General features: G+C 43.4%; 1 protein-coding gene across 1 annotated transcript in view; it reads left to right on the top strand.

Annotated features, from left to right (window-relative positions):
- The window catches only part of CGNL1 (cingulin like 1), a 485,508-nt gene that overhangs the window by 348,913 nt on the left and 114,363 nt on the right, over window positions 1–22,232 (top strand). The window contains exons 10-11 of the mRNA XM_069222401.1: window positions 5,936–6,040; window positions 10,746–10,898. Coding sequence (XP_069078502.1) covers window positions 5,936–6,040; window positions 10,746–10,898 — 258 coding nt within the window. The remainder of the gene's footprint in view (window positions 1–5,935; window positions 6,041–10,745; window positions 10,899–22,232) is intronic.

Raw genomic sequence — 22,232 nt, 5'->3', positions numbered from 1 at the left:
TTCCAACCAAGTTGTGTTTGGGGTCAGGCCACGACTCCAGTGCCTGCAGGGACTGCGCATTGATGAACCCTAAGGCCATCAGGAACAGCAAGTCATAGTTCCATGCCGCCAAGCACAAAAAGACTCCTCACTGGACCCGCTCCAAGTTGCAGTCTGCCTCTAAAGGTTGTCTCTGGTCTTCCTCCCAGAGCTGTTGTAGCCACTCGAGAATTAAATCTTCACTGCGGTCAAAATCATCAGGCATATCTAAAGAGAAGCATTGTTCTGTGATTGGACTCTATCTTTTAATAATACCCCAAATCTAGGAATCTGCACACTGATCATGACCAATGCGCTCTTGGGGCTCTGTGTCTAGGGTTGCATACAGCATTGAACACAACTGACATCAGAACGCTGGGGTGGCTCTATATGGGCCACCCACGACCTTTCCAGTGCAGGAAGCTCTCGGTGCCAAGCCATACAGCGCCACCTGACTGTGTGCCAAGGTACTTCTGAGAAGTTTTCAGATCCAGTGTAATACCTGGGGAATATCCAAAAGGTGATTGTAAGGAAATGCCTCCTTGGCATGGTTACCCCCTGACTTTTTGTCTTTGCTGCTGCTAAGTTATGATTGAAAGTGTGCTGGGACCCTGCTAACCAGGCCCCAGCACCAGTGTTCTTTCCCTAAACTGTACCTTTGCTTCCACAATTGGCACAGCCCTGGCACTCAGATAAGTCCCTTGTAACTGGTACCCCTGTTACCAAGACCCTGATGCCAGGGAAAGTCTCTAAGGGCTGCAGCATGTCTTATGCCACCCTGGGGATCCCTCACTCAGCACATGCACACTGCCTCACAGCTTGTTTGTGCTGGTGGGGATAAAATGACTAAGTCGATATGGCACTCCCCTCAGAGTGCCATGCCAACCTCACACTGCCTGTGGCATAGGTAAGCCACCCCTCTAGCAGGCCTTACACCCCTAAGGCAGGGTGCACCATACCACGGGTGAGGGCATATGTGCATGAGCACTATGCCCCTACAGTGTCTAAGCAAAACCTTAGACATTGTAAGTGCAGGGTAGCCATAAGAGTATATGGTCTGGAAGTTTGTCAAACACGAACTCCACAGTTCCATAATGGCTACACTGAAATCAAGGAAGTTTAGTATCGAACTTCTCTGCACAATAAATGCACACTGATGCCAGTGTGGAATTTATTGTAACATGCACCAGAGGGCATCTTAGAGATGCCCCCTGAATACCAATCCGACTTCTAGTGTTAGGCTGACCAGTTTCTGCCAGCCTGCCACAACCAGACAAGTTGCTGGCCACATGGGGAGAGTGCCTTTGTCACTCTGTGGCCAGGAACAAAGCCTGTAGTGGTTGGAGGTGCTTCTCACCTCCCCCCTGCAGGAACTGTAACACCTGGCAGTGAGCCTCAAAGGCTCATCCCGTTTGTTACAGCGCCACAGGGCATCCCAGCTAGTGGAGATGCCCACCTCTCCGGCCACTGCCCCCACTTTTGGTGGCAAGGCTGGAGGAGATAATTAGGAAAACAAGGAGGAGTCACCCGCCAGTCAGGACAGCCCCTAAGGTGCCCTGAGCTGAGGTGACCCCTGCCTTTAGAAATCCTCCATCTTAGTTTTGGAGGATTCCCCCAATAGGATTAGGGATGTGCCCCCCCTCCCCTCAGGGAGGAGGCACAAAGAGGGTGTAGCCACCCTTCAGGACAATAGCTATTGGCTACTGCCCTCCCAGACCTAAACACACCCCTAAATGTAGTATTTAGGGGCACCCTAGAACCCAGGAAATCAGATTCCTGCAACCTGAACCAAAGAAGGACTGCTGATCTACAAGCCTGCAGAGACGACAGAAGACGACAACTGCTTTGGCCCCAGCCCTACCGGCCTGTCTCCTGACTTGAAAACCTGCAACCAGCGACACATCCAACAGGGACCAGTGACCTCTGAAGCCTCAGAGGACTTACCTGACCCCCAGGACCAAGAAACTCCTGTGAGCAGCGGCTCTGCTCAACAACCTGCAACAAACTTGCAACTTTTCTACAACTTTAAAGACCTCACTCTTCCAGCCGGAAGCGTGAGAATTGACACTCTGCACCCGATGCCCCAGGCTCGAGATCCAGAGAACTAACACCACAGGGAGGACTCTACTGCGACCCTATGAGTAGCCCAAGACACCCCCCCCTGGACCTCCACAGCGACGCCTGCAGACAGAATTCAGAGGCTCCCCCTGACCGCGACTGCCTGTAACGGTACCCGACGCCTGGACCAAGCACTGCACCTGCAGCCCCCAGGACCAGAAGGAACTGAACTTCAGTGCAGGAGTGACCCCCAGTCGACCCTCTGCCTAGCCCACGTGGTGGCTGGCCCGGGAAGCCCCCCTGTGCCCTACCTGCACCGCTAGAGTGAACCCGGTTCACTCCATTGAAACCAATACAAAACCAGACGCCTGTTTTGCAAACTGCACCCGGCCACCCCTGTGCCGCTGAGGGTGTGTTTTGTGTGCCTATTTGTGTCCCCCCCATCCAGTGCTCTACAAAACCTCCCTGGTCTGCCCCCCCGAGGACGTGGGTACTTACCTGCTGGCAGACTGGAACCAGAGCACTCCTGTTCTCCATAGGCGCCTATGTGTTTTGGGCACCTCTTTGACCTCTGCACCTGACTGGCCCTGAGTTGCTGGTGTAGTAACTTTGGGGTTGCCTTGAACCCCCCAACGGTGGGCTGTCTACACCCAGGAACTGAGACTTGTAAGTGTCTTACTTACCTCTCAATGTAACAAATACTTACCTCCCCTAGGAACTGTTGATTTTTGCACTGTCTACTTTTAAAATAGCGTATTGCCATTTTAACAAAAAACTGTATATGCTATTGCTCTAATTAAAAGTTACTAACTTACCTGTGTGGAGTACCTTGCATTTTATGTATTTACTTCAAATCTTGAACTTGTGGTTCTAAAAATAAATTAAGAAAATATATATTTCAATATAAAAAAAAAACTATTGTCCTGGAGTAAAGTCTTTGAGTGTGTGTTCCTCACTTATTGCCTGAGTGTGTACAACAAATGCTTAACACTACCCGCTGATAAGTCTACTGCTCAACCACGCTACCACAAAATAGAGCATTAGAATTATCTAATTTTGCCACTATCTTACCTCTAAGGGGAACCCTTGGACTCTGTGCACACTATCCCTTACTTTGAGATAGTATATACAGAGCTAACTTCCTGCAGTGGTGAATCTACAGCTAGATAGTCTCTCCTTGAAAGAGCATTACCAAAGATAAGTAATTTGTTCATTGAGCCACACTGAGTCATGGCCTTGCCTGGAACAACCCAACTTCTGACAATTTGCCTGTAACCAAGCAGTCAAGCTAGAGGCCATTAATTTTATCTGAACTGGACTGGGAACAAAAAACTGCCCTGGAATTTTTTTTTCAAACAGCCCTAACTCCCTCATCTTCTTTTTCAATTTTTCCCTGAAGCCCCCCGGTGCCTGATCTTGTTCCATGGGGAAACTGGAGAAAGATATAGAGGCGTCAGCATCAGTCCCCAGACCTAAACACCTGTAGTAATCTGGCCATACAGCAGCCAGAATTAAAAAACCACAAAGCTCAGCTCAGAATTGATCACATTATCCCTGCCTTCATAACTTTGCTGTGACTTCCATTAAAAGCTAGATCATCGCACACAACGTGATGTTTGGATGTACAACAAAATGTCTTTCCACACTTTTACCAGTGTTGGCGGTCCGAAGACCGCCACATTACGAGTTATGTCGGATTCCTGCCTGTTTACGGGTGGAAATCTGACACCGTCAGCCTGGCTGACGGCAGAAGAGAGGCGTTTCCACTGCCACGCCAACATGACACCGCCCGCTGTGTTACGATATGTAATACAGCCCAGCGGTTTCCTGAACAGTAGTGCGCTGCTGGTGGTGGAAATGCTGAGACCCATCCCCTCCCGGATGACCGCCTCGCCAATACAGGTAGATGGACTGTCCAAAAGGGAAGTGGGGTGTGGTGTGTGCGTGTATGTGTACGTGTAGTGCTATGGGAGTGCGTAAGTATGAGTTTGTATGTATGTGTGTCCAAATGGAAGCGGAGTGGAGGAGGGTTTGTCAGGGTATGAATGTGTGTGTGTTTGTATGCAGAGGGGTGGGGGTATCTGAGTGCATGGATGTGTGCAAATGAGGCTGTCTGAGTGTGTGTAATTCTGCAAGTGAGTGGGGGTGTCTGTGTGTATGCGTACTGTCTGGTGGGGGTGTTTGTATGGAAGTGTGCAGATAGGGGGTGTTTTTATAGAAGTGTGTGAATGGGGTGAATGTTTGCATGTGTAGAGGAGGTATGCATGAATGCGGAGGGGGTTACCTATGTGTAAGTGGGGGTGTGTATGACGTTGTTAGAGCATATGTCAGTGTGAGAGCGGGAGGGGTGTTTGTATGGATGTATGTGGTGCCTGCGTGTGTGTGTGTATGAATTGGGGGGGGGGGACGTTTGTGAGCGTTGTGTATGCCAAAGGGGTGTTTTGTGTGTGAGTGCATGTATGTTTGTGTGAATTCGAAGGGGGAAAAGGGTGTCTGAGTGTGTGTGCAAGTGTATGTGTTTGAGTGCATGTGCGAGTGAATGGGTGTATCTGAGTGCATGTTTGGGTGCGAACATGTGGGGGTGTATGTAAGCGAATGCATAGGTGAGTGGGGGTGCATGAGTGTAGGTGTGTGGTCATGTGTGGGTGTGTATAACAGCCAACAGAAAATGCTGGCTGTCTGCTGGGTCGTAATACCGATGGCGGTATTATGGCTGCCGCCGGGGTGGAGGTACTCACCTCAGGCCTGGTGGTACGGGAAGCATTTCAGCGGTTTGGCTTCAGCCAAACCGCCAAAGTCGTAATATGGTGGTTTTAAGTTTGGCTGTCCAAGGACCGACAGACTCATAATGAGGGCCTTAATGATGGCATCTCAGCAAGACAACTGCTTTACATGGGGGTTTTGGAAAGATTACTACACAAATGAGGCTACGCTCTTTGGAAGACATTCCCTTTACTCCTCTTCAGGAAACCAGTCTTAACAAAAAATTCCTACAATACACCTGTTCTGCTCCACCTACGGTTTGTAACTGTAAACTCCAGGTTCCATGCTCCTTCCTCATCCGTGGACCGACCCCTAACGTACCCTAACACCTAACAAGCAACAAGGCCTTAGAAGCAGTCTTGGCCACATTAATGCTGTACAACAGTGATACATAAAATAAAAAGAAAGATTATTTACTTTTTGAGACGTGATATGTTAAATAATTTCCAAAAGTGTCCCTTAAACAATGTTCTGGTATTTTGAAGATCCCTTAGATTTGCAAGACAGTCCTCCTTCTGTTCGTGGCCATTTACTTAAAATGATCGAGTTCATTTACTTAAAATGATCGTGTTATATACTCTTCTGTAAAAATATTTTTTTCAGTTTAAAGTATTGTCTGGTATTTCAACCGTAGTTGCTTCAAATAACTATTTATAAAATTAATTTTGTTTTTGTACTGTTGGGTTTTGTGCCTTCAACATATTTCATAGAACATTTAGAAATTCCTGCCAAGACTGTATTGTATTCATTCATACTCCTAGAGCTGAGATTCAAATTATTAATTTGTGTCACCAATAGAGAATATTGAAATACCAGCTTGCACGAATGTTTAACGCCAGAGATATTTTAAGACACTTGAGTGTGAGAAAGACCAACTAATATCTATAAATCATGTGATTGTACTCATTTTTGTTTCTTCGCAGGCTGGGTTCATTGTCTCTTCAAATACTGTATATAACGTTTTTACTAAACTCATTTCGAGAAAAGATAAACTTCTATTTTTAATTTTGTAATAAAAAGCATCAACTTCTTTTGTTTGTGTCTGCTGTGAAAAATATACCAGTATATTTCAAAATGTATCTACATTTTATGGCAGAGAGAAAGATTGCAGCTCGAAAATGCCTTAGAACATGCTGGTGACCAAGAAAAGGAAGTGGCACAAACTACCCGATCATTACAAAGTCAGCTGGAGGATGCACAGGTAAAAATAGACACTTGTTGAGTTTGTGGTGCATATAGCATGCTTGCACATTTTGTAACATGTGCACTCTTCGTAGCTTTATTGGTTTCTACTTTCAATTCTAACATCCCAAATACCCTATCTTAATTTTAAATTCTAGAATCCTTTAAGAATAACTAGCAAGCACAAACAATGTTCTGTCTGTTTGTACCCACACATTTCACAAAAACTACTCATCAAATTTGGTCTATATATTTGGAATGGGTTTGCTGCTGTTAAATAAATACAGGAAAAGAGGACAGCAACATCCTAAATACTGTCCACACCTCAGAGGAAGATCTTGGTAACAGTACTTTGTTTCACAATGCACTCATTTAGGGTAATATTTGTAGGGAAGCACAAGCTTCCATGCAGCCACATACAGGTGCTAACGTTATGTTGGTGTGCCAAGTGTCGAATGTACAAACATGCCTCCAAAAAGACCCTGGCGGTTGATAACCACAAGCAAAGCTTGCTTGAATAAACTACTCATGTACACAATGAATGTGATAAGTTCCCAGGAATTTATAAAACTAAACCTGCTGCCTTGAACAGATATCATATTTGTTGTTGCCAGTGACAGGTCAAGGCAGACTAGTTGTCTTTCATCATCTGATAGAATGCAACCTCAAAACCTAATCCGCCCACTCTCGCTCCCACCGGAGAGGTGCTTCATCCATAGTGACATATGTAGCTCCAAATCTGCTTCCTCCACAAACCTTCATCAAGCTGAACCTCTTCACACCGTTCCACCTAGAACCCTACTTCCCTCTCACTTAAGGTACTGCAGGATGCAGTTCATGCTCTTTGTACCACCCTCTTTACCCACTCCATCAAACCTCAATATTTTTGACCCCTTTACTACAAAAACATTGACTACTCAAGAACGGCTCACACAGGACACCAGCTAAACCCATCTCCATCTAATCTGTCCTGACTAGAAAATCAACCACGTATACACACACACGTTAAAGGACGCCAGCAGGCATATTTGTCATCCAGAACAGCTCCAGTGCAATGCCACCAACCCTCGAATGGTTCATTACTCTAATACCTGCCTACCACTGCTTCCATCAGCTTCCTCCAGCCATAGGTTCCCTTCTTTATTCACAAGTTCTTCCTCTGTTCAATTGTTATCTCTCTAAATACCTGAGAACTGATTCGTGATGTGATCTGATAGGGGTCAATCAACCATCTTTTCCCCCCCAGCAGAGAGCTTCTCCATATCTGAAAAGTTAATTGGACTTTCAATTTATACCACAATCGTCCAATCCCGTCCCCCCTTTCTTTCAGCCCAAGAGAAACTTTTCACCAAGAAATTAAAGTTCTCCCTGTGCAGTAATCTTTCAGCCTTTGCAAATACTGGAATAATATGTGTATCCTGCCAGCCAATACATTTCTTGCTCTCATTTCTCAATCCTCTAGCCAGAGTAGACCTCCTCTTTTAAGTTTGTTTCTGCCAATCCTGGTAGATTACATGCATCCTTATGCCACCCAAAAATGTTTGGTGCAATGTTTCTATTGACATAGCAAGACCTCCCTCTGATTAAACTATGGCAATCTGGAGTTCTAGTGAATTAACTTTAGCTATGATTATCTCCTCACAAATAGGCAATAGAAGCTCCCTTGAAGTGACAATTCTGATAGGCCTCTTGCCTGCATTCAACACGGCCTCACATCACTTTCCTCCTCACCAGCTATTCACACTAGATTCAGCTCCGACTCTTCAATTCCCCTCCATTTTATATGCATTGCCTAGGTCACTTGCTCTCACATTCTTAATTTTTTTAATGCTTCTTCTCATGACATTTCTCAGAAACATAGGCATCTCCTTCCAGTCATCTACCCTGTGACACTCATAACCTCCTTAAGGTCACCTGAATCTTGAAAACTGAAAGGCAGAACCCTTTGTCACAAGCCCAGATGTTCGTCTCACCCATGATAAAAGTCACTGTAGGTCATTAATGTCCCATCAAGAACCCTGCATCCGTCTGGACAGCTTTGGGTGTGAACAACGCTTTTGCATATATACTCACAAATTCTTACTCTGACATATTACATTGACAGATTGCATGTCGTCATTTGGCAGGTAGTCTCCTCCTGTAATACTTAGGGTTCATTATGTTTGGGCAATGACCAATGCCAAAGCATTTGTGGAATATGGATATGGAATTATTGCTTGGTAATTTTTGCACACAAGAGGTAAACATTAGCTTGTCTGTTAGCACTGCACTGAATTGCAAGACTGCATTGCCCGTGTGTACTTTAGCTTACCACAGGTCATTAATATCAATTTGAGGTCTGCTGGGCTGCCTGATGAAGAGATGCTCTACGATTTAACCAAGTGAAAATCAGGTTTGTATGGTGTCTTAGGTAATGTTTGTTAAATTCCTGTATGATGGAATGATAGGTACTGATGGTATGTGGTGGAAGTATTGCAGTGCTACTAGGGAAAGTTGGTATGTGATGTCAGTTAGAACATTAACTATGTACTCAACATTTGTGTTTCTGGAGGTCTTTCCAGAATTAAGAAGCTGAGGAAGAGGATGAGGTCTTGAACGAGTGTAAAGTATATTTGAGACAATTAGACAGTGGTATACCAGAGAAGGAGAATTAGTAGTGGGGTTTGTGAGTGTACTTTGTAGTGTAGCCACAACATATGCATTCCTTGATAAATGTGTTGAGCACATAAGGGATTACGTTATGCTGTGTTGCAAGAGTGGGAATGTCAGGAAAGAAATCTAGTTAAAGGTGATTGGAATCTGGATAATGTATTGCAAATCGCTAAAATAATTGAACATAGCACGAGGTGTGTCGAAGAGCAACAAATCTAGCACCCGTACAAGTGACAACAGAGACAGCAAGAAGAAGTGCAGAATAGAGAAAGGAAAAGTGAAAATTAGTAAATAACCCAAAATTGTATTTCATTATGCAAGACTACTTCACTTTATGAAGAATATACATTGTGCAGGGTAATGAGTGAAATGTAAAGTATGGTAACAGAAAGGACATTATGAGGAGTGTTGCAGGAGTGGTGAAAAGGATAGTAGGCGAGTACTACCATAGTGTTAAGTTGTGGGTGAGATTGTAGTGGGAGTGTGTACATAAGAGGAAATGAGAAATTGTATACATGGTCACAAATCATGTTGTAGAAAACCTACAGCCTCCAATGGGGTTATTGATCATTGATAGTGAAGAGGTTCCAATACATGTGAAGGTGAGATTCATAGTTATTTGTGTATAGTGATATACTCAATTAGCAATGCATATGCTATTTAAGAGAAACAGAATGATATCTTTGGGGAAGGTCAAAATAGTTGCATATGTGAAACACTGAATTTGAGGATGCTTCCTCAGTTATTCAGGATGGAGCCGGGATGTGTGTATCGCTGTATTCAACAGCTAAATTGAAAGGTAATGATAGGCTGGTGGTGTATGAAATCAGAAATATTCCTGAAAATTGGGAAGAAACTGGGACAGAAGATTTAGATTTAGGCTTTGTGAGGAAGCACTAATTGAACCTGCGCATAGTACAAAGTGGTTCTCCTCAGAGGTCATTTCCCACAAAGGGTCATATGAGATTACATTGTACATTGACCTTCACAATTTGAACAGGTTTCATTTTCCTCCTGCATCATTTCTTTAGTATATTGGACTTAAAATCTGTATGTCACCAGACCAAATCACATCCTTCCTTTAAAAGATTAACTGTATTTTTAACCACTGAGGATGTTCTATAATTCAAAAATATGCCATCCATCCGGTGTCAGTGGCATCAGTCTTTCACAGTATGTTTTTGGGGACCTTACGGAGAATGTAGATGTGAGGGAGAAGCTTACGTCCTGTTGAGAGACGCTGCATACTGTCACAGATAAAGATGTCTGATGTGTTGCCCTGCTGGAAATCAAACTCCCAGTTGTGTCCAGGTTGGATAAAGAGGAGCACAAAAGGGAAGTTTTGCCTGAGTGAGATGTGAAAAGACCAGAACGTTGTCAGGTTATGGAAGAAGCCGAGGTACAAATGTATAAAGGTTTTGAAAGTAATAAGTCTGTGTTCCGTGCAGCGCGATGCTGAGGGTGACCTTCCTGAAGGGGAAAGGAGAAGTACCTGTGACGTTTGGAAACGTGTTACAGTTAGGAATAGCTTTCGTGCTGCGTCTGGATGTAGAGTGTTTATTCCTAATCACGTTGCCTAGCGTGCGATTAATGAGGGTGATATTGGCGTTGTTTCCTCCTAGCCAGTGCTCTTCAGCGGGCACAGCTTGCTGCCGTTCTCAGGTCTCTAGAAGTGTTTATTACTGTACATCCTGGAAGATACACCTGGAAGATTTTCAGAATACAAACACTTAGTTTCGTTTTTCACAAGTGAAAAATCTATGAAGAGAAATTGTCATGGAGAACGGTTGCTGCTTTTTTTTTGACGTTTCAGAAACTTGTCTTGTCCTAACTCAGTGTTACTCGTATTGTACTGTGCTTTTCAGAACTTTATTTGTGCAGGTCAAAGACTTATGTAGCTTTCCTGTATTTTGATCCAAGTGGCAGTTTTGCACAAGGTAGTTTTCATTGCTTGAAGCTCATTTACTGCTTTGAACTTGAATTCAGAGCATATCCTCTCTTGCCTTGTTCTATGTAAATTTGTTAACGCTTGTTTGATATATTTTTAATTTGTTTTCTTTCTTTTCTTTCAGAGGAACCTCAGCAGGGTGGGTCATGAACAACAGCAGTTAATAGAAAGACTAAAGGAGGAAGCAACCCAAAAGGAACAGTTAAAGAGAATGAAAAATGAAATGGAAAATGAGCGATGGCAGCTAGATAAAACCGTTGACAAATTACAAAAAGAGGTAGGGGTGACCTGTGCCTGGTTTGAAGTAAGATAGCAGCACACACAAAAGCACTATTCGAGCTCTGTATTTTGGATATGATTTTTTTTTTTTAAGTAATACCATCTTTTATTTTCATAAAACACAAAGTAATTGAAATGTGTCACACAACACAGCGGCAAAATTATTTTGGTCCAATACCTTCTCAGACGAAAGTGCTGTACCACCTGCTAGTTGATATGAATGTCCATTAAGAAAATAGCATTAAACAAATAGTGCAGTCCGCACAACACAGATTTTTTTTTACTACTGCACTTTGCAGAGTGAACCAGTTGGAGGACCTCTACAACGTCATTCACCTGTTGATTATGTCACACAGAAATGGAAGGAAAATAGCTTTAGATTGCTACTGAATTTTTGTGGTCCCTGAAAATAATCAGTGCATTCTGCTTCCCAGGTTTTTGCCTTTATACATTTTACCCTTCTTTCTACTAACTCCTATTGAATGTTTTAATTAGACAGAAAGGGGTACCACATCATTATGTAAAGAGTACCAGAGTTGCTCATTTTGTTCTGTGATGGTCTAGCACTCCTCCGTTAACTGGACTGCTTTTCCACCACCTCACCCCCATGCGACCGGTCACTTGCCTGAAGAGAGACGAAAAAGAGCTTGATGTTCCTGCTTCGAGTACAACCTTAAGGTGGCTGCTTTGTGTTTTGGGCTGTGCTTTATTTGACTATGTGAGTGGAGGACCTTATGTAGGGAATTATGCACCACCACCTTTTCATTGGAACCTTCTCGTAGAGCCACATAGGTGTTTGTCGTGTCCTGCTCTGACTTTCTCAAAGTTTTGGCCTGGGAGGGAATGATCCCGTTCGCACCCCCACCTGACATATAGAGAAGTCATACCCAGTTGGGTGTCTCCTTTTCTTGTCTGTAGTGCATGCGCTACAATTTGGTTGTAGAAAGGTCCTCCATAGTATTTGAACCTCAAACCCCCATACGAACAATAGGAATGGCCTGCTTTGGGAAGTGAAGCTCCATCAAAATGGGCACGGCCAAACACATGACCAGCTCTATCAGATGAGGCTTCAAACCCTCATGCGATCCGCGGGCGCTCCCAACTCTAGCGTAACACCACTGGGTGGTAAAACAAGAGACAGTCTCTCTCTCTCTCTCTCTCTCTCTATATATATATATATATATATGTATATATATATATATCTCTCTCTCTCTCTCTCTCTCTCTCTCTCTCTCTCTCTCTCTCTCTCTCTCTCTCTCTCCCCCTCTCCCCCTCTCCCCCTCTCCCCCTCTCTCCCTCTCTCCCTCTCTCCCTCTCCCTCCATCCCTCTGAACCCTTGTATATTCCTAAGTTAATTATGTCAGTGGTTGGGAACCTGTGACCAGTAAAATAGTGTATTTTATATTTCTTTCTTCATTAATTTGACTGTGCCGCCCCTACTTCGTCTGCAAAAATAACTACAAACTATACGTTCATGACAGGCAGTCACATCATAATGTCATACTTATGTGTCATTTTCATTAATAAAACACCCACCCACACCTCCTATGAGTGAAAAGCATTTGATTCTTTCACTAGCAGGTAATTCGTAACTCTTGACACTGGATGTCGAAGATTCTGCTTCAACTGCTGAAAAATCATTCATTAGTAGTTAAAATGTATATGCCATATGCAAACCTATAATTAATTTCTCTGTTCGCTTCCTTATTATTAGCTCTTGGAACCCAATTTGGGTGTAAATCTAAATAGCACAAGCTGTTTGAAAAATAGTGTCAGTACACTGGATTAAACAAAGTTTAATTAAACCCTTGTTGGAATCCACGTTTCATTATTTTTTTTATTCCGTTTAGAAGTTAATCGTTTTTGTAACGAAATCAGTCCCTTTAAATGGGAGTAATTAATCGGTTTGAGTAATCAGTACGGTTTCTACACTCTCTAGTTGCTAGTATCAGCACCTTCTTGATTACTCGCTGAGCCATCCCATGCAGTCAAATCATTGGTCAATATCTCTCAGTCCTACCAGAGCATCTTCTGTTAGGTCATTGAAAAGGGGCTATGTTCACCTGAGCGCCAGCTACCACAGGACCCTCCTCGAGCCTACAGACTTAAAACTGAGGAACGAAGTTTGGGTGACTAAATACAATGTAAACGTTTTGCGAAGTTAAACCTCTTTCAGGCTAGCCCAAAGGCTTCCTGTATAAACGCATCTTCAGGATCCCTGGCCGGTCCACGGCCCCTGGCATGTAATACCTTTTCATTGGCACATCTTGAATCTCCTATGTTTGTTCTTGTCTGCCACTTTTGACTTTCTACTTATTATCAGTGCATTCTCTTTTCCTCCGCACAAGCCCCAAATTTCTCATGACGACCTCACAGGAGGCTTCATTTCTACCAGTCCCCGGAGCACATGACTGTATATTCTGCTACAATGTCCCTCGTCAGCTGGGACTTTTCCTGTCTTCCGAAGCATGAACCTGTCTTCTCACTTTCTGGCAGAGTTCCTCCTTTCACTCCCCCGTTATTCTAGCTTCTGAGCCATTCACGGTATTTAAAGGTATGAATGTTCTTTGCCTCGACCCTGGAGGAAGAGCCCTAAAAACATCTTCACTTAAGGATGCAGATATTTCCAGGATCAAAGACAGTGTTTAGGTTCCCAGCAGAATAACTGTACAGTCGACTAGCGCATGACTGGTAGACCAAAAAATCACGAGTAAAACATTTACTAGCCTCAGTTATCCTTTCACCAGGACTAACTGAAATGCTATCAACGTCATACATTATTTATACTCCTATTATAGTGTTAGTCCATCTTATAAACACTAGGCAGAACAGCCAAGCCTTGTCCAAGGAGAGCTGGACAAACATTTATTGGTGACATAAGAATAAAAATATCTACAATTGAACAAGATAAGGCTGTAAACAAGCGTCTTCCATTTTAAATCTACGGAGCATGTTTGTTTCATTCACCACTGCAGGCTATCCCTAGTTTTCGTTGTAATAGCTGTGCACAGTTATATGCAAGTTCGCAGTAGATGTGTGAGGCCTAGTGCCTAGGTATACCTGGTGCACCCATGGGAACACTGGCATTATGAAGTACATAGTGAGTATTCAAAGGAAAATATCTCCAAAAATCAGGCGTAAAATCCAAGTGTACTCACGCCAGACCCTAGTTGGTGGGGTTACTTTTCTTTCACCATATTCATTCATTGGACAGCTGTCTCTCCACACCATTAATTTAACAGGAACCTTTGAAATATCCTAATGTCTTTTTCTTTTTAGATCGTATTTCCCAGCTCCAGCCACCTCTGCAGCTGCGGTATGAAAAGATTCAGAAAGTCTGTGAAGCCTAATCAAAGTCTGGGGCACTTACTTTGTTATCAATAACTTATTCTAATGTTGCTGCAGTTCTTTGAATAGTTCCCTTGTCTAGACTCCGCTCTCTTGAGTTGCTGCCCGGGTCCTTAGTTCAGCTGAAGCTAACGCTTAGCGAGCCCTAGATAATGGTGTTTTCTTTTCGCGCTTTTCTCTGCAACTGCTTGCTTTGTGCTCAGTCAGTGGCATGTTGTGTACTGAACAGCAAATGTTTCACTCAAATAACTCTAAAATGACGATGAATTCCTTGTCGAACGCAATCCAGATGAAATCCCTGGTGTGACACATGGAGTATGATATTCCACAGAAGCCTGTTACTTTTTGCTTAAAGGGATCTAGCTCTGATGTCACAACTGATGGTGAAGAAAAAATAATCACTGGTCCCCTCTTGTATTTTACTGCTGCAGGCACGAGATTTCGCTGGTGCTCACCTACCTTAGACCCTTGCCTTCTCTCTAATACTGCAGTTTAGATGAGAGGCATCTGCACTTGCCTGTCCCTCATTTCTTCCTTTTCTTTCGTTTCTCGAAAATCTGAGTGCTATATAGTAGGGAAGACAAGACCTACTGCATTTTTAAGGTGCGCAGCAAGGGAGGTTGGGTGTTTTATGCGTAATATTGCTATTTGGCCACACATACCAGGTATAATCAATCATAGATTATAAGGAATAAAATATGCTCAAATGTACATTTTGAGAATATTGCAAGGTGCCTTGTAGTTAGTAACTTTAAAAAGAAACCCAACCTGCAGCCTTTATTTCATGCCTCAATATGATTTTTTTGGTATTCGGCAAACTCCTATTATGTAGTTATACTAAATCCAAAACTTCCCCTTTTTTTTGTTTGATTTAGTCAAAAGTGTGAGATTAAGACCACAGACCATATTTTTAGATATTTGATTACGTGTATCGGGTGCAGAATACATAGGGAATTCTATGGCAAGTATCAACAAGAAGTATTTACTGCTATGTTCATGGCATGTGTAACTGTAGATACACATGCTCTGCATATTCTTCCCATCTAGTGTTGGACTCGGATGTGTATAACTTGTTTTTCTTGAAATAAGCCTTTCAACTCACAAGGTATAGTGGCTCCTCCTCTTATAACTAGTGATACGCATGGGCTTCAGCTCCATTGTTAGACTGCTTTTTTTCCCCCCTGTCAAATTCGGACCTGTTATTGATTGAGCTCCGGGTCAACGGCCCTTGTTGTTCTTTGTCAAACTTCTTTGGTGTATCCTCTCCCATTGGCATGGAAAATGCTTTCCGTGTTTCAGATTCTTCTGGTCTTCACATTTGGTGGTCAGGATTCACACAACACCCCTCCTTGAGGGTTTTCCCTTCTTGTGGCATTGCACACAGTTCTTTGTTGTCTTTTTGACAAAAATGAATGGGCCATGATGGAAAGGAAGCTCTTTTAAAGCTACCCCCAGTGTCACTCCAAGTACCCTTGAACTGCCCAGCACCATTTCTGCAGCCTTTCTCTCTCACTCTAACATGATGAGGCAGCATGTCCAGCTTGTCTTACCTTCTGCTCCATGAAGACCTTACAGTATCAGCCTGATCGGAGGCCTGCTCGATGCAGAATGGAGCCGTAAGAAGGAGATAATGCCCCCAGCATTTTGGGAGCAGAGGACATTGAGGAGGATTAGGAGGCTGTTACGTCTGGTGCATAGCCTCTGCAGTTCAGTCCTGAAGCCAGCTTCCAGTCCGAGTCAGAATTGCAGGAGCAGCAGGATCCAAGAGAGCAGCAGCATTCTTGGGTAGTGAGTACAGCCCCTCACACTGTAGCTGGTCAATGACCCCATGCAGAGGCCAAGCACATCCCCAGTGGGTGACAGGCGTCAAGCCCACAGACCCATCAGCAGGACTCCAGTCCACCACTACCTGCAGGTCATGGTCAGCACCAGCCTAAAACCTTGGAGCTGGAACTGGCTTCCTTCACCGGCGCTGAAGGCCCCTTTCAAGCCTCAGCTGGCCTTAGCGACAATAATCCTCTTGACGCCATCTAAGACACCGAAATCAGCCCGGAAACCTTCTTCGGCTTCAAAGGCCATACTGGTGCCTAAAAAACAGCAGTCTTTCAATCAGCGCCTAGACCTCCATCAATGACAGCCTCAGAGGACTTGGAAGAGCCCATACTTCATCATCTACAAGAGGAGCTGGATGCATGCCAAAAGAGATTCTTCATCCACCCATAGACTGGTAAGACCTCTATAAGATGCTACCCAATGCACAGGACACTCTCTCAAGAAAATGAAATCTAACCACAGAGGAGCAGCTTACCTTGGAGCCAATGTGTCCCACAAAGCATAGAAAATATCACAACATGGGTACTAACCCAGTTATGTCTCCCCTGCACCAATATTTCCTCCTCCTCCTTTGTCCCTCTCTTACTCCTTCCCCTCCTCAGTAGGTGCCACCTCTGCCATCATCCCAAGAGGGTTCAACACACTCCTCTGGTGGAGGGGACAGCTCCCCTTACCCAGCAGATCTCTACAAAGCCACCCAAAGATGATCCATGAGTTGACTATGATGTAGATCGGGGGATACGGATCCAGATTTCTTCCCGGAGCGTAAGATAATATCCAGTACAACCATCTGCTGTGCTGTTGATGCAGTTGATACCACGGCTAGGGGCATTATTTCCAGCATTCTCCTCAGGCGCCAACCTTGGCTTTGTATCTCTGGCTTCAAGCCAGGGGGTCCACAGCATTTATTACACCTGTTGTTCAATGGCACACATCTGTTCGGCCCACAGTTGGATCAGATGCTAGAGTAGATTAAAAAAGATACTGATACGGTCAAGACCATGGGGGCCTTGCCCCTGGCTCCTTTTGCAGTCCCCAGTACAAGGGGAGCATTGACAGTACTTTCCCAGAACCCCCTGGCACTTGCCATCACCAGCAGCAGTGAGCCTGGGGTTATTCTAGAGGGCCTTACAGGGCAACAACACTATTGGCAGGGGCAAAGGGCGGTGCAACCAAAGGAGCCGCCCCTGTAAAGCAGTCACTCTGTCTCTCGCTCTCTTGTCATAAGCCCTATTCATGGATCCACTACCGTTATGCTTCATTTTTAGCACTCTAGCAATCACAGTGTCAGTGTCTTTGCTTTGCACTCTCGTACATTGCACATTTTTTCTTTCATGCCGTTGTTTTGAAACACACTGTAATGTCACTTGTTGTGCAGCCACTTGCCTGGGATTCTCTCTTTACGTCCTCCAACTGCTCAGTGGGCATAACAGGTGTCGGTGTTGTTTTCTGTCCATCCAGCGATCGTTCCCAGGCTCCTATAGACACAGTAGATTTTAACTGTATTAAGCTAACATTGTAAATTAGGTCCTGTAATGCTTATTTTTACAGAGGAGGATTCTAGCAGACCTGACTCGTCTGTGGAACAGATGCCCTCTGGGGCATGCAGCCTGAGTGAACTGTGTTTACTCTACCCTATGAGATCTGCTTGATTCCGCAGAGAGTGGTATGGCGTTCTCTGCTCCCAGAGATCACAGATGCGCATACAATTACAGGGTAGGCTGAGGCCACTAGTTTTGCATTATGGTGGCACTATTTGTGTTATACAGATATCTAACTCCTATTATGATTTTTATAATTATTGACAGTTTTGTAATCACATCTAATTTGTTTCATAATAAACAATGTTAGTTGCAATACATATATTGTGTACTTTCATTATGTATTTTTTATTGTTGCTATGGATATGACTGAGATGATACACGAAAAGGACTGACCTGTTTTTCCACTGTTCCCTGAAAGGGGGCTAGTGTTTTTTGCCATTTGGGTTGCCACAATTACTTGTTACTCTGTAAGGTTAGGAGGGCAAGTAAGGCACTGTTAGCTAGTCTGGTATTTGGTATGAGAGTACTGATTTGGTAGAAGTGGTGCAGTCCCTGCATTCTAATGTTATGTTGTCCCAAGGTACAGTTCTGCAAAAGCAGGCTCTCTGAGACACTCTTTTCCCCCTATCACACTACACCTGTTGGCAGAATATTACAGGGATTTCTCCTACTGTGGGAAGGAATCATCTCCAGCGGCTGGGTTCTCTCTACCTTACGCCATAGTTACTGTCTAGAGCTCACTGCATCTCACCAAACATCCCTCCCTACAGATATTCCCTTCCTGCAGAACATCAGCACCTCCTTCAGGAGGAAGTAAAGGCAGTCCTCTTCAAAGGAGCAGTAGAACCAGTGCCCCAACATCAATGCATCACGGGGATGTATTCCACATACATCCTCAAACCCAGAAGAAAGAGGGAAAACTAAGGTCTATACTCAACCTAAAGCCACTCAATGAGTATGTCCTTTCAGAACACTTCCATATGTTGACTCTAAAGGAGTCGTGCCTCTTCCTGTGGTTCGTGATAAGTGACCAGCACTATCAGTTCAGGGTGCTGCCCTTAAAGGTCACTACGGCTCCCAGGATTTTTACAAAACGCCTTGCGATGACAGCTGCTCATCGCTGAAGGAGCGGCATACATGTGCTCCCTTATTTGGACGTTTGGCTGATCAAGAATGCAAGCAGGCTACAGTGACTTTTCCACACTTGCGCAACCAGGCCACCATAGACCTCCTACACAATCTAGGGTTTATGATTAATATAGCCAAGTTCCACGTTCAACCCCTTCAGGTCTGGGACTACCTTGACGTAGTTCTCAATACTGTCACTGAAACAGCTTACCCCTGTCAAGCATGGGTTCAAGCTTTCCAGCTGTTACTGCCTCTTTATTCAGTTAGATCACTAATTAGCAGTCAGAACAGTAAAGCGCCTTCTGCTTGGAACCCAGATATGGATTAATATAATTGTAATGGAATGTAACAGCCAAATGTCAAGACCAAGAATGCTGCCCAACTCCTCTGCTAAAACAAACATGCATTGGCAAAGCTAGCAGGTCTGGCTTTAATTTGCGTCTGAGTGTAAACGCAGTCAGTCTCAAATGCTTTTACATTTGTTTCACTTTCAATGTGCATTCAGGACAGACTGAAAGCCTCCAAACATCTAAACACAGCTATACAGCTTTCTGCAAGAAAGTCCATTTGTGTGACTTCAGAATAATCACATAATCTCTTCTGATGTATTTTACTCATAGAAACCCGACTATATCTAGTTATAGTGTATTTCTCTTAACTATCTTTTTTCCTGGATATTAAACAGAAGGGAGATTCTTTGTACTCAAACCATCAGGATGCATTCTTTAGCTTTTTTTCTCCCAATTGGCAAAATGCTGAGAAAAGTTTCTGCCTGGTCTCTGTCTGGTTTGGTTTTGGTCCCCAGTTCCAAGTAACAGTAAGAACATCAGCAACTGGGGCTAGGGTTATACCAAGATGGTCTAGTCAATTCCGAATCTCCAGTGGTTGTTTTCTGTAGATTCACACAAGATCTTAGATCTTGCATTTTTATCCGCAACAATAGTGAGCAGCACACTTTGGAAAGTTTTAACAAAACCTTTGTTGTCTGTCTGTATTTTGCTTAGTTAATTTTGAGATCTATGGCATCTAAATTAAAAGCTGTATTTCTTAGTTAGACACTTCCTCGTGTTATTGCCTAAGTGTCATACAGCAATGTTTTTTTTCTTCAAGTTTTTGCTATTGGGAAGTTTGTCAGTCAGATAGCCCACGTCTTATAGGTTTTTGCAGTTGGTGGGTTCTGACAGCAATGTCAATACATGCACCAACTTGCTTAAGAGATAAGATGGAGACCTTTAAGAAGTCTGAACGTAAGCAAAATAAGTTTGGACAACCAATTTGCTGTGGATGGGGTCTGAGATGCTGTGCAAGTGTTATAGGTGCAAGATGTTCTCTGGAACACTTGCACCTCAGTTAGGTAAATGCTTTAAAAAGGAAGACAACCTGTTTCAGACCATCACTTCAAACTAAAGGAAACCAGATCACTGAGGATTTTAACACAGTTATCTTGATATCTTGAGCCCATCACTTTGCCACTGCAGCCTCAGTTGTACTTAATTTGACTTCCCATTCTGCCTCTTTGATTGTGAAATCACAGTGGTGTTTCCGTCTGGAGACCTGGCCTCTAATAATGAAAGGTTATACGACTCCATAATCTTTGTAACATAACGTTGTTGGGCAGCAAAATATGTCACAGGGCAACAAGTACTATTTAGATGTTTACATATCAAGGTTTGAAAGAGAAATTGACGAGTAAGAGGATCCCAAGATATGCACAGAGTAATTTAAAAATGTTCATAAATATATGTTACATATATCTAGCAGTACAGAAGCTTATAAAATATGGAGGGTGGAAAAAAGATAGTTATTACTATGACCATTACCGAAAGGGCACAAATAGCCTGAAGGATCGAAACTGAAGGATGCGCTGGCTTATTTAGGTGTAGGAAGATAGTTAATAATGGTCATTCACTAGATGGGTTGCAGGCAGGTGTATTCGATGAGTGCTTTTGAAACATGTCTAGGAGTCATGTCATGGATTACTTTGAATCCTGGAGTGAGACATTTGTGGAAGGTATTGCATTTCATAGCCAGCCATGCAGCTTTGTGTGAGAAGGTGAAGTTGGTGATATGCATGGGGAGATTAAATAGCATTCTTGTCTTGAAGTTAATGACCTTGTGCAGAGAGTACGAGTGAGTAAGGAGGTATAAAAAGTAGTAGACAGTTGACAACAGGCGAATCTACTTAGGTCAAGGCTATTGAGTGCTCTAGCACTTCCTATTGGGTGGCTTCGGTGTTGACAACAATTTAGTGCTTCCATTGAATTGAGGTGCCAAAAGATCATTGAGCGCCTTATATTGGTTCTTCAGCAATTCAGATGGATGTTAGGGAATCTAATCATTTGCTGCTAAGAGCCTCCAAGCCGACTTATTTGGCATTGACATAATACTCCTTTAAAAGCTCTCTCTCCAGGAATGTGGGGAGAATGAAAGTGGCCAGAATACACCCTCTGTTTAAGGTGCACATATCAAAAGATTTTAGAACTTCATAGCAGAACTTTAGAACTTCATTATATGGTCACTTCATACGGTACTACAGTGATGGTCTGTTATTAATGTTGTTCTTTAAATTGATGTGCCAGTATCTTTGAGACCATGTTTATATTTGTGCAAAACAATTTTCGATTCCCAATTTCTGAAGGCTCCTTTGAGTGAAAGAATACTTGCGCTTCGAAGTGTCCCTAAGTGCATTGTTTGATACAGTTTTTTTGGAATAACACCTACCAAAGTTGGCCACAGTGTGAAACCTAGTGGTAAGTTGCAGTGAGACGTGCATAATACCCTCACGTCATGGGCGAAATTTCCCATGGCTATTGGGGGATCTTTTTTTATTTTCCTAAACAAAATCCCACTTTTTGTTTTACATTTTTGTGAAATTAACAAAAAATACATTATAAATTTGCTGTACTGTTCTGTCATGATGTTAGAGCCTTCTGTCAAACTTACAGTGCTAGAAATGTCCGCTGGGCCGGCAGATGTTGCAGAATTTGGCAGGCGGGGACTCAGTGAGGGCGACCGTTATTTACTCAGTCACTCTGACGGAGTAAAAACCCATCCGCCTAACTGTAAATCGCCCCACTAGTCTTTTAAATGGCTATTAACTCTGTAAGTGCATTTTTATGTTCAGTATATCATGATTAAAAATCACACATTCATCTTTTGAAGTACCAGTACTTCAAACGTCAATAAGTAGCAAGCTGGTGCAGAATTATTTTTTTTTTTTTTTTTTTTTTTTAAATGAATGCCTAGTCTGTTTTTTCCCAAAGATATGTATGTGCATAATAGTACTTGGTGGTCAGCACTAACATTTGACTGCTTTATTATTGTGCAGCTGATAACACCATGGTTCTGCATGGATGACCAGAGAGAGGGAAGGGGCAGGAGTTATCAATGCTCCCAACACTCACTCCAATGCAGTTTTTCCTGGCTTGGGTGGAAGGGGATGTCGAGGGGGGATTGAGAGGAAAGCAGCTGTGTGCAGA

This window comes from Pleurodeles waltl, chromosome 3_1, assembly GCF_031143425.1.
Source record: "Pleurodeles waltl isolate 20211129_DDA chromosome 3_1, aPleWal1.hap1.20221129, whole genome shotgun sequence".
Taxonomy (NCBI): domain Eukaryota; kingdom Metazoa; phylum Chordata; class Amphibia; order Caudata; family Salamandridae; genus Pleurodeles; species Pleurodeles waltl.
The sequence above is the reverse complement of the archived record's forward strand: the minus strand, read 5'-3'. Positions and strand labels throughout refer to the sequence as shown.